General features: G+C 46.4%; 3 protein-coding genes across 5 annotated transcripts; all 3 read right to left on the reverse strand.

Annotated features, from left to right (window-relative positions):
- Positions 1-4: 4 nt before the first annotated feature.
- Positions 5-2675, reverse strand: LOC129581788 (protein diaphanous homolog 1-like). Of its 2 annotated transcripts, none has more exons than XM_055473036.1 (7): positions 2454-2675; positions 2217-2320; positions 1941-1987; positions 1797-1869; positions 1431-1723; positions 1287-1351; positions 5-1074 (listed from the first exon to the last, which is right to left on the reverse strand). In XM_055473036.1, the coding sequence occupies exons 2-7, from the start codon at positions 2290-2292 to the stop codon at positions 408-410; spliced, it is 1221 nt and encodes a 406-aa protein (XP_055329011.1). In that variant the 5' UTR covers positions 2293-2320; positions 2454-2675; the 3' UTR covers positions 5-407. The 2 variants fall into 2 exon arrangements, with proteins under 2 accessions (XP_055329011.1, XP_055329002.1); XM_055473027.1 differs by having other exon boundaries at positions 2217-2326.
- A 516-nt stretch (positions 2676-3191) lies between these two features.
- Positions 3192-6540, reverse strand: LOC129588330 (tropomyosin-1, isoforms 33/34-like). 2 transcript variants are annotated; one of them, XM_055482542.1, is made up of 9 exons: positions 6310-6540; positions 6113-6215; positions 5719-5768; positions 5590-5641; positions 5039-5376; positions 4936-4977; positions 4782-4876; positions 4452-4499; positions 3192-4238 (listed from the first exon to the last, which is right to left on the reverse strand). In XM_055482542.1, exons 2-9 carry the CDS (start codon positions 6204-6206, stop codon positions 3566-3568), a joined length of 1392 nt encoding a protein of 463 aa, XP_055338517.1. In that variant the 5' UTR covers positions 6207-6215; positions 6310-6540; the 3' UTR covers positions 3192-3565. The 2 variants fall into 2 exon arrangements, with proteins under 2 accessions (XP_055338517.1, XP_055338595.1); XM_055482620.1 differs by lacking the exons at positions 6113-6215; positions 6310-6540 and adding an exon at positions 5868-5975.
- Positions 6541-7107: 567 nt separating this feature from the next.
- LOC129585068 (solute carrier family 2, facilitated glucose transporter member 1-like) lies at positions 7108-10543 on the reverse strand. Its single transcript, XM_055477623.1, has 3 exons — positions 9815-10543; positions 8261-8716; positions 7108-7973 (listed from the first exon to the last, which is right to left on the reverse strand). The coding sequence occupies exons 1-3, from the start codon at positions 10263-10265 to the stop codon at positions 7405-7407; spliced, it is 1476 nt and encodes a 491-aa protein (XP_055333598.1). The 5' UTR covers positions 10266-10543; the 3' UTR covers positions 7108-7404.
- Positions 10544-11643: the final 1100 nt, after the last annotated feature.

Consider the following 11643-nt stretch of genomic DNA (forward strand, 5'->3'; position numbering starts at 1 on the left):
CCGTTAATGCCGCAAATGCGTTTAATCTGCTTTGTAAACATCGAAAGCCGAAACAACTGCCATCAAGACTTTTACCAAAAACCGCATGAAATATAGACAACATCTAATCGAAAGAAATATACCTACACACCGTTTTCCAGAACAAAAAGTTCCCAACAATGTCCAGTTTATCCTCCCACTCAACAATAACACAAACATCACCGAACTAACCGAATTTCAACAAACGAAAGTAATTTCTAACTAGATCGCATCACAAACTGTACCGTAATCGCGATAGAGAACACTAAAAATAATCAAAATTTAAACATACTGTAATTACCGTCCTTGTGCACCTTACCATCCAGTCGCTACCAACAGTCAGCAGCTCAGGTTACTAAACGACCATAATTTAACAAGCTGCGCTTTGCCTAGAAGTGGTCATAATGGTGGCCTGTATCGTGCGCTTTCTTTTCATGGCGATACATGCCCGACAAATGGCTATAAATCTTCCCGCAGCCATCCACTCTGCACGGATACCTGGGCTTGCCGTGGCACGTATGCCCGCGCAGCTCCGCTTGGTCGGCAAACTCCACCAGACACACTTTGCAGGTGTTGGCCGTCAAGAGCGTTTCCGCTCGCTTCCGCTTACCCGGAGCAGGAACAGCGATCCCGGCTCCCTGGTCGGACACCGAAGAGAAGGCGACGGTCTTCGTGGGTGCGCTGATCTCCGGGGAGGTCAAATGCGCTGCTTCGGCCTGCGTGTCGGTAGGCGGGGAGGGGAGATGCACCCGCAAAGCGGATTTGGGGAGAGTCACGAGAATCTGTTTGTGGGCCAGTGGTGCGGTGGCGACGGACTCCGTGGCGTGCATAATGGACAGCGCTGATGGCATGCCTACGCCCGCTCCCACACTCTTGGCCATCGTGTGCGCTGTGACGTCAGAAACCGGCGGCGGCGGGAAAAAGACGGCCGGCAGGTCCATGTCGACGTGTTCGGCGACCGTCACGACCGGGAGGTTCGGTGCGGATGGCGGCGGAGTTTGGTCGCGCGGGGCAGGCACGGAGTCAGCTGGTCCATCGGCAACCGCAACGGAAGCCCTGAAAAGAACACATTGACCATTTATCTATTCAGGAGACTACCGCACTTGACGAGCCAGTCCAAAACCATTCAGCGTAAAGTAAAAAATCCAAAACATTTCCTATACTAATGTAGTCTGCTGAGCTGCTCAGATTTCAATACTGCCGTAGCTCACAGTAATACCAAATAAGAAAAATAAAAACCAAGAACAGTAAATACAATGCGTTCTTACTGTTCAGTAGCGGCAACACCAGGAATCGGGATACCAACAGGAGTACCGGCGCTCGCTTTCGAATCCTACAAACCAAAATCTTGTTTAATCGCTAAATATATAATCTGTTAACACAAGGTAACGCAAACGGGCAGCATCCCTCACCACTACTCGCTCCACAACAGCGCGGTGCCGGGCGAACACTCCGTGGAAGGCCGCGGTTGTCTGCGCCAGCTCGGCGTTGTACGCCAGCAACTCCTCAATGCGGCGTTTCTCCTCCACCAAGCGCGCCTCCAAATCCTCCACACGACCTTGCGCCGCCTCCTTCTGCAGCTGACTGTCTAGCACCCGCGCTTCACTCTCCTTCAAGCGGGCCCCTTGCTCCACGATTTTGCCCCGGAGACGGTCCGTCATGGTGTTCTGCTCTTTGATATGTCGCTCGAGCTTAGTTATTGTCACTGCAAGTACGAGTACGTACAGATGCACAGTTAAGATAATTTTGTGAACATACGGAAAGTACACCATCCTTACATTGCTGTTTTTGCACCTTCTCTGCCCACAAAGCCTTCAGATGTCCGAAGTCGTTCTGTATAGCCTCAGTCAACTGTATGTGCAAACAAAACCAACACTTCAACCAACTGGCGGTCAATCCTGCACTGCATTGCCGAGCCTCACCTCCTCCAACGCCTTATCGGACGAACCGTCTTCCCGGTCTGGCATGTCTAGACAAAAGCCATCAGAAATTTGAGATTTAGCTTGAAAAACTTAAGATTAAGATACAGTCTACAATACGCTGATAATATGGTAGAAATCATCGCAAAACATGGACATCAGCGTGCAGAATACAGTGTAATCGCGAAAGATCCGCATAATGCTCACTGTTCACCACTGCAGCGTGTATCGGATACTGCAGTTCGTACTTAATTACCCATTCGATAAATCCAACCATACCTGGTTCAGCTGGATCGAGAATGTCCGACTCATCAAGACCTTCAAGACCACTGGTCAGGGAAGACGCATTCGCCATTGTGGAGATCACGAGGGAAAAGTTGTACCTGCAACTGTAAGTCGTAATATGCACCAGCCTGCATAGACCACGACCAAACTGACCACATTCACTCCGCAGAAAAGGAACTCGGAAAAATGCGAGTGGTGATCACTGATGTGAGGGTTTATGGCCAAACTTACACAGCCAAATCAGGATAGATTTTGCTTGACGTGAGGTGGCTAGCAACTCGGTCCTTTTGCGAACATCAACACCAACACACAAGAATCCCCAACAGATATATCCGCTGGGATACACTAATCCTATCCCTAAACGCAGGTCAATCAGCAAAAACAATCAAAATGACATACAATCACATAAAAAGAAGTGAAACATAGGTAGTAGGCGTAGCATTAAAAAGTCAATCAAAGATCACATTGCGACTGTCTGAGATAAACGACGACGAAGTGCAGCTTCCGGGATCGGATGCTCGTATTGACAACAGATGAACCACAACAAACTGCCCACTCAAGGTGGTGGACAATTCGCCAAGCAGGTGTACGCCGTGCAATTGGGTTTATGTACAGGTACGTATCATTTACCTTATTTTACTTTACCTTTACCTTATCACCGTAATACTAAGTAATCCTTTCCTAATTTCCTAAAGGAGAAATTCTTAGTTCTTAGCGCTCGGTGCAAATTAAATAATCCTTTCCTAATTTCCTAAAGGAGAAAGTTCTTAGTTCTTTTAATAATCAGTAAAAATAAGTATATACTATTTATTGCGATCAGCACACAAAAGCGTTTTATTAAGAAGCTCGCCAGATGAAACTGGAGTGTAAATAAACCAGCCGTCCAGAGGCGGAGCACAATCGCGGTCCAAGGTTATGTTTTATTGTCTCAAAATTTCGCAATGCTGTTGTCGCGGTAAGCACTTGCTATTCACACAGGTACCATCTTTATTTGAAATTTACAAACATCGAAATTTCTGAAAACACTCTACCGAAAAGCTTCCTAACACCACAAACACAGTCGAATTGCGAAATATATAAATCAAATCAAAAATGTACCTGAGAGAGTGCCATAAAAACAGAATAACCTAACAATTTCCAGCCATCATGCCCAGGAAAGAAAGCAAACCTGTCATCACCAAAACCCAGCATCCAGCAAACAGAAAAATTATACATATGTTAGTAAACAGGAACTCCATCAAATCACGTAAGGCAATCGGTACAAATGATAAAAATACAAAATTTTTGAAAAAATGCAAAGATCATTACTGTCCTCGTAAAACGAACCACAACGCTATCCCTCATCAAGAACCCGGAGAAGAGGAATTATTTATCGGCCCTGATTTGGCTGCGCGCAATTTCGGCTTATCAACGTGCGCCGCGTTCTCATGCCGGCGCTTGCTGGATGCGCTCCCGAAGGTCTTCTGGCAGCCGTCTGTTCCGCACTGGTAGATACGCTGCAACGGGCACACATGCCCGCGCAGTGCCGCCTCATCCACGAAATCCACCAGACACACGCGGCACGTGTAGGACGTCACCAGGGATTCCGCCCGTTTCCGCTTCCCTGGCACGACGCCCACCTGATCGAGCAGCGGCGAGAAGCTGACGGTCTTCTTGGGCCGGTCGGTGATCTCGGGGGAGGCCGGGTTCTCTGAGTCAATGGGCGGGCGCGAGCGGAGCGCCGGTTTGATGGGGAGGACCACTATAATGGGTTTATGGGCCGCGGCGGGCTCCTTAGACTGTTCGTTAACGGAAAGGGCGGGAGGCATGTCCACGTCCGCTCCCACACTCTCGCTACCGGTCGGCGGTGTGTCGTCAGCAACGGGCAATGGCGGCGGGACAACCACCGGCTCCGTGTCGACTTCTACGTGCTCGGCGACCGGCTCGATCGGGGGTTCCGGTGCGGAGGGCGGCGGAGTGGGATCGCGCGGTGCAGACGCCGATTCCGATGGGCCATCGACAGCCGCCACGGGAGTCCTGAAATACACATTAACAATTTGTCCGTTCAACATACAAACTGACAGATCAAATCCCATTCGGCGCAACATAAAAAATCTAAAAAAAGATTTCCAGGCGACACATGTCTGCATGTTCGTACTGTTTCACTGCAGAAGCTTAGAGTAAATTATTTCAGCGCAGCGTGGGTAGGCAAAAAATCCAAAAACAAAGCTCAAAACAATCCACTCTTACTTTTCAGCAAGGGATTCCGATGCACCATCGACAACTGCTGCCTGAATCCTGAAATGAAACACAGTAAGCACTTGTCTATTCAGCACAATACTGCACTTGACAAAATCAATCCAAAACCATTCAGCAAAAAATAAATTGAAGAACTAATTCAATATTGCGTGTACAACAAAGCTGTCATGTCATATGTTGGGATACTACCGTCGCTAAAGTGAACAAAACACCAGCAAAGCTGAACTGCGATACGTTCATACTGCATGCAGTAGCGCAAAATAACAAAGCAACTTAAAAACAATAACCGAAAAATAAATTCTAACTGCAAACCATTCTTACTGTTCAGCAGCGACAACCGGAATCGGAACAACAGTAGGGCTTTCACCGTCGACTTTGGGGACATCAACAACAGCTTCGACGCCCACTTTCAAATCCTGAAAACAAATACTGCGTGTAATCGTTCAAGAATCAGAAAACGCAGCACAAGATGTACTTGGGGAGCATTAACAGGAGATCCGACGCCACCAGGCGAACCCTACAACGACACTGAATCTTTAACTGTGTCTCATTAGAGCACGAACAACAATCTCCCTCACCAATAGTAGCTGCACAACATCGCGGTGACTAGCGAAAGCCCCGTGGATGGCCGAGGTTATCGTCATCAACTGGGCATTGCGTGCCGCCAACTCCTCGCGCGCGCGTTTCTCCTCGGCCAAGCACGCTTCCAGCTCCTGCAAGCGGCTCTGCTGCTCCTCCATCTTCTGTCGCTGACCGTCCAGCACCCGCGCTTCAATCTCCTTCAAGCGGATACCTTGCTCTTCGATGATGCGATTCTTGGTGGAGACGACACTCTGCAGATTCGTCATCATCGTTCGCTGCTGTTCTATGACGCGGTCGCGGTCCGCCACTTGTTGCTGCAGCGTGCTGACTGCCACTACAAACGCAGACATCAAATTGCGTGTTATACTGTGATAAAGATACGCAGTATACGATTACTTTTTATTTTCCTTATTACATGGGTATCGGTATAGTTACTTTTTTATTTTATTAATTTTATTACATAGTACCCGGTGGTTGCTAATTTATTTTTATTTCATTAAGTACTCAATATTCGGTGAATCGGTACTTACTACCCAGTACGACTTACGTCGAGCACTTTGCTTGTCCTCTGTCCATTTAGCCTTCAAGCTCCTGTATTCCTAAGGACAACACTCACAACAGTCATAAAACGATAGAAATTTTTCCAGCGATACAGTCCTGCATGACGGAGTTTTACCTTATCCATTCCCTTGAATGCTTCGTCCTCTTCGCTTTCTGAAGATCTGCCTAGACAATACACATCAAAATGATGACATAATCAATATCATACAGTCTACAGTACGATGCTTTATGTACAGTAACACAGTATACGTAAACAGTAAATACTCATGCAACCAGGAGGAAGGGACAAAAGTTGAACATCTTTACTCCTCATTCCCTGTCGAATGTGTCGCTGCACACTGAACAGGAATATTGGTAAGAGCGCCTAGCTAAAAGATCCGGGTATGGGGCTTCCACATGGCACATGCACACTGCATATCACTGCACGGACTGCAGTCGATGCAGTGTATTTCACGTTGGCAACGAAGTACCTACTACCTAAGTACCTACACAAAGTAGCTATGCAGTACCTTGCTTAAGACGGTGCATTATGGATCCATTGAGATTCACGCTAGTTATGGAGTTTTTGTTCGCCATTGTGGATCCCGAGAGTGCAGTCTGCATCCAGGGAAACTGTGATGAGAGAGAACAGAGCATTTGCAAGTTGTCAGCCCAGTCAAGGTGCACACAATTTACACAGTCAGCACAGAAGGGTTTCCGCTGATACCTGCTATGCAAACTCCAAACCGCGGCGATTCAGACAGTAATTGGTCAATTCAGATAAGCTCAAGCGAAAACTCGCAAAAAATACGGAGAAAACTTTCGGTCACGGACTCACAAGAAAAGTCTGAGGTGTCAAAGAGTGTTGACAGATTTCAGCACGGCCACGCTGCAGGTTGCACGCGTGGGCATTCGAAAAAAACTCAAAAAGACTGAGAACAGTTCAGATTCAGAACACGGATACGCGGCCTACGTTCCAGTTATCTAACTGCTTTCACAAGGGCGGTAGACAATACCAGCTATAGCCGTCCAAGATATTACCGCCTTCAAAATTATCAAAACGAAAATTTTTTGTTTTCTGATTATTTACGTTTTCTAAATCTAAGGAGATGTTTTAAGTTGTAACACGGTACGTTAAATAAGATTAAGCGGCTTCGGTGTTTTACGGTATAGAAACAGTCAAACAGTGTTTTTGCAAAACTTGGAACTGGATTGGTTCGTTTTCGAGTTTACGTCGGCGAGTTGTCGCGGTTTCCAGCGCGGCCGATGCAGGTGGATAAACAAAAAATGCTTTTCCATCAGAAATCTAATATCCTTTCAATATTTACCCTGAAGTGTGATGGTTTCTCGTTTCAAACATTTCAATCAATCGGATTAACAAAAGCTAACGTTGTGAATAGGCTGCCAGTCAGTAAATTTGCGCAGGAAAAAATTTAAAATAAATTTAAAGAATCCTGGATCAAAAAAGAAAAGCCGTCGGACGCTAATGCTGCAGTTGGAACGAACGGAAGCCAAACGAAACCGCTGAAAGATCAGAGAAGTTTCATTTTACCTCGAAACATGCTAAATATCGCTTAAACTTTCAAGGAGAAAAATTAACAACATAAAGGCTTAACAAGTAACATTGATAACAACAAAATTCTGTTACAAAAAAATAACCTCGCAAGCAAATCAGGACGGTCGTTTTAACTAACAGTACAAAAACGAATGTTGATCGGGACCGGAATAAACTGACAGGGAAAGCAGTACAAAAAGGCCAAAAAATAGGCATTCACCAGCGGAAAAGCCGCGGTAACCGGAGTATGCCTAATTCCACCGTTTTTTACAAGCTCTGTCGCATCTCCGCTTGTATCTCATCCACCCGCTTGCCTTTCGTCTCCGGCACTTTGAGGTACGTGTACACCACAAAGCCCACCAGGAATCCCGTGAAGATGAGGAACGTGTACTCCTTGGCCACGTTGACAATCATGGGAAAGGTCAGGGTGATGAAAAGGGCACTGGACCAGTTGACCCCGGCCACCACGCTCATAGCCGGCGCACGCGGACCTTGCGTGAACAGTTCGCTGGCGATAAACCACGGGATGGGTCCGGGACCGATGGCGAACAGGATAATGTACAGCATCACCGAGATCACCGCTAGATACGAGGCCCATTCGTACCCCGAATCCATCAGCCGCATGAAGACAACGAGGAGGATCGTCATGACCAGCATTCCACCCAAGCCAATCAGCAGAAGGATCTTGCGACCGGCTTTTTCCACGACCACCATGGAGACACCGGTGGCGACCACGAAGATGGCGCCCATGCCGATGGTGGCGTACAGGGCGTAGATGCCGTGCATGCCGCAGCTGGAGAAGATGCTGGTTGAATAGAACATCACCGCGTTGATACCTAACGAAGAAACAAACAAATTAATCAACTTTCAAACATCAACAATGATCCAGCACATACCGTACATCTGGTTATGCAAATGGCTGTACTTTTCCGAAATTCAATTCTCTCGTTACCAAACATTCAATCAAAATTACAATTCGTTACCAAAGGCGAAAATTCAACAACGACATAAAAAATTACAAATTTCTTACCGAAATTAAAACAATCATTACCAAAATTTAGACTGTCACAATTATATAGTACATTCAGTTACAGTATTCCCAGTGGTCTACTGTTGTTTTTACCGGAGAACTGTTGGCTCAGCATGACCATGATGCAGATGATGATGATCTTCCGCAGAAATCGATCGCGGAACAACTCGGGAATGGTGACAGTGGGCATATCCTTGGAGGCCAGATGCTCCTCTTCCATTTGCTCTAATTCGTACGCCACATCCGCTGATCCCTGGAAAAACTCGAGAGCTTTCTTGGCCTGGTCCGGCTCATGGCGGTTCAGATAGAGGTGGCGCGGAGACTCCGGACAGAAGAAGAGAGTGACCACCTGCAGAGCGGCAGGGACCACGCTGAACGCCAGCAGGTACGGCCAACGGTAGGCGTCGCCCAGCAGCTGTGGCAGGCCCAGAATGTTAGAAATGAACACGCCGACGACGATGACCAACTGATGGACGGTGCCCAGTGCGCCGCGCAGATCCGACGGGGCGATTTCGGTTAAGTACATCGGCGGGACGCCGGAGTTGAAACCTAAACAACACACAGAGCTTTGTTCACATCATCGTGTTTAAACTTCGCAGTAATATTTATATGCTCAGTCAGTCTCCCATTAAAGAAAGAAATCCTTTATGGGAGCACTGTAGTAACAGTTCGCTCACTTCTGATTCTCCGAAGGACGATGTATAGAAACACAAAGAAGTATAATGAAATTTTGAGCAGCGGTACGCAAATATACAGCTACCATAAATATAGATATGATGCTATCGTGTTATGCACATCATGAAGAAGAAATAACAACCAGTTTTCACTTTTGAACTGAGCCGCTTCTTCCGTTTTCTGAGGAACGAAATGTACTGTATGTACCGAGACAGTTTGTTTAGGTTTACGAAATATTTATGTAAAAGAGCATATATGAATGGATCATTTCTTCAGCTTTTCAAATATAATCACGCGTTTATGTATACGAGAGAGACGAGAGACGAGAGAATTCGTCCTTCTACACATATTAGGATGTTATTTCAAATTAATTCGAAGAATCTGAGATATGTAAAACAGTGTAAAGCATTACGTACGTACGGTATATCTGTTAATCTGTAGTATGTTGTAGAACCCGTTCGAGACCAGGACAAGAATGCAACACAACAAAATTCCATCACTAACCACTGATCCGCGATAAATGAAAGAAAACGAACTTTGTACAAACGAACTATCGAGGTTAAAACATCGCTGTCATAACGGGCAATCTTTATCATGATCTTTACGAAATACTATCGAAAAGCTCCAGTAACCTTTATTATACTTCATTATTAGACTGTCTTTGTGCATTTGAATATGATTTGATAAACTCCAACAGCTAAATCGGTAACCGATAAGCCAGGTCGCGCAACAAAAACTGAAAACAATGAAATTATAAAACCCTGGGAACTTACAGATTCTTGAAAAAGCACTTTTTAGCATACTCCTAATTTTAGCAACAATTATTCTGTCGCAAAATTCAAACCGGAAAACAAACTGACAGCAAAAATTCAAAATCTAAATTAGCAAATTTTATAAACGTTGCAAAAAAGCTACTGCACGGTACTAAACTAAAAACTCTCACAAAAACATTCCCGTACAATTTCTTCTTACCAGCATTCATTCCAATGATAAATCGTCCCACAATCAGCAACTCATACGATCCCACGTAATACGGCACCAGCATGCACACCGATCCAACCAGCGCCGTGACGTTATTCAACAGCATCGTCCCTTTCCGCCCGAATCGCGCCACAAAAAAGTTGGCCGCCAGCGCTCCGATCAACGCCCCCAGGCAGAAGATGGACGACACCAGGGACCAGATGGTGCTGAGTTCCGAGTTGTGTTTCGTCAGGTCGGCGAAGGTGGCGTTGTCGGGATAGGCCCGACACCACTCGTCCTCCTGCGTGGCATTGCCATGATCCAGACGACTGCAGCGGATACTGCGGATCCACTGGGCCACCACCACCTGTGGGGCATTGATGACGCCCACGTTGTAGCCGAAGAGGAAGGAGGAGAGTGCAGCGGAGAGGACAGCAAAGACCAGGCTTCCTGTTAGAGCCATGGTGGGAGGCACTGGCAGGCGTTTTGGGAGCGATGTGCGCGGGGTCGACGGCCGGAACTGACGGAGATGTGATTAATATACTAATAGGAACTTTGCGCAGTAATATCGAGACGAAAAATAGATCAAAGTTCTTTAATGGCAAAAAAATACGACAACGTCATACAGACTTCGCATTACAGTTTACTCATTAATCGAAAGCTGCTGGGCTTGTCACCACTTGTGCAATCAGGAAATGCTGAAAAGTGCAAACATTGCGAAACGCCGGAAAACGTGCCAGCGCACGGCCACACACGCAGACTATTGGTTCCAGTGCAAAGTGGAATTCCAAATTCTTTTTAGTGGATGGGCTGAACTGGTGATATGAAGCCCGCAATGAAGGCACCAATACTCAACACTCAGGGCGTGGTTGGCAATTGGCACTGGTTCCGTCTGGCGCCGTGGGCGGTCTAACCAAAGTTCCATTCCATTTTCGCTGCTTTCCATTGCACGTGGAAATGTACTGTATTACTGTATATGTCACATCGCTACCAGTTTTTTGTCTTCGACAAGTTGACAACCATAGAATTCGCGTTTCGAATTTTCGAGGTTGGGTGAATGGATGTTTTGGTTTTTTTGCCTTTCCGGATTAAACGAGCACTGCTGGTAAAATTGCTGTGATTTTCAGAAATATCTAATCATTGTGTAGCTTCGAATATTTCGCGGATAAATTAGTTATTGTATAGTATTACTAGTACACTGCACAGCGTGCCTGTTTCACGGTGTGATAGTGTTACTGTGTGAGAAGCGTCGCAAGTCTTGTGAGTCCTTTGGGAAACATGCCAGCTCGATACAGTCGCCCCAAACGTGCGCACCCTCGGCAGCGAGCGGGTAACGTGCCCGGAACGGATCACTACAACGTCAAGACCATCCATGACTACAAATTTATGCGAAATCTGGGCAATGAGGATAGTAGGCCGCTGAGTCTGTACTTCCTGGTCGAATGGGACGGATATTCGATGGATCATGCGACCTGGGAGCCAGCCGATAATCTCATGGATTCCTGGAATCTGGTGGTGGATTACATGAAAGAACAGGGGAAGCGTGTCGTTTTCGAGACGAAGGAAGTCACGGATTTGTGAACAGGGACGGCCAGGCGTGTGAGTTGCGCAGGATCGCATGTCTGGTTCGTGTTTCTACATTGTACAGTTTGGATCGCACTTGCAGGATCATGGCCTCGCTTTTACAGTGTATTTCTCTGATAGCCTTCTTTACCTTCGTATAATTAACGTATAGTATTAATTATTATGATTTGGATCTCTGTGAATTCCGCTTTTTTACGGATGAGAGTTTGTCTTTAATTGGGAGACTTTTTACGGAACGGCATGCAGCTTTGATTTCA

The sequence above is a fragment of the Paramacrobiotus metropolitanus genome, unplaced genomic scaffold, assembly GCF_019649055.1.
Source record: "Paramacrobiotus metropolitanus isolate TYO unplaced genomic scaffold, Prichtersi_v1.0 Parri_scaffold0000001, whole genome shotgun sequence".
Lineage (NCBI taxonomy): Eukaryota > Metazoa > Tardigrada > Eutardigrada > Parachela > Macrobiotidae > Paramacrobiotus > Paramacrobiotus metropolitanus.

Bases quoted from the DNA above. Each gene is read 5' to 3' on its own strand.
- LOC129581788 (XM_055473036.1), bottom strand. From the start codon at position 2,292: ATGGCGAATGCGTCTTCCCTGACCAGTGGTCTTGAAGGTCTTGATGAG. The intron at 1,988-2,216 runs GTATGGTTGGAT...GCTTTTGTCTAG, and splicing joins TCTCGATCCAGCTGAACCAG to ACATGCCAGACCGGGAAGAC. The intron at 1,870-1,940 runs GTGAGGCTCGGC...TTGCACATACAG, and splicing joins CCGATAAGGCGTTGGAGGAG to TTGACTGAGGCTATACAGAA.
- LOC129585068 (XM_055477623.1), bottom strand. From the start codon at position 10,265: ATGGCTCTAACAGGAAGCCTGGTCTTTGCTGTCCTCTCCGCTGCACTC. The intron at 8,717-9,814 runs GTAAGAAGAAAT...TGTGTTGTTTAG, and splicing joins TATCATTGGAATGAATGCTG to GTTTCAACTCCGGCGTCCCG. The intron at 7,974-8,260 runs GTAAAAACAACA...TTTCTTCGTTAG, and splicing joins GCTGAGCCAACAGTTCTCCG to GTATCAACGCGGTGATGTTC.
- LOC129588330 (XM_055482542.1), bottom strand. From the start codon at position 6,206: ATGCAGACTGCACTCTCGGGATCCACAATGGCGAACAAAAACTCCATA. The intron at 4,978-5,038 runs GTGAGGGAGATT...GTGTCGTTGTAG, and splicing joins ATGTTGTGCAGCTACTATTG to GGTTCGCCTGGTGGCGTCGG. The intron at 4,877-4,935 runs GTACATCTTGTG...ATTTGTTTTCAG, and splicing joins CTCCTGTTAATGCTCCCCAA to GATTTGAAAGTGGGCGTCGA.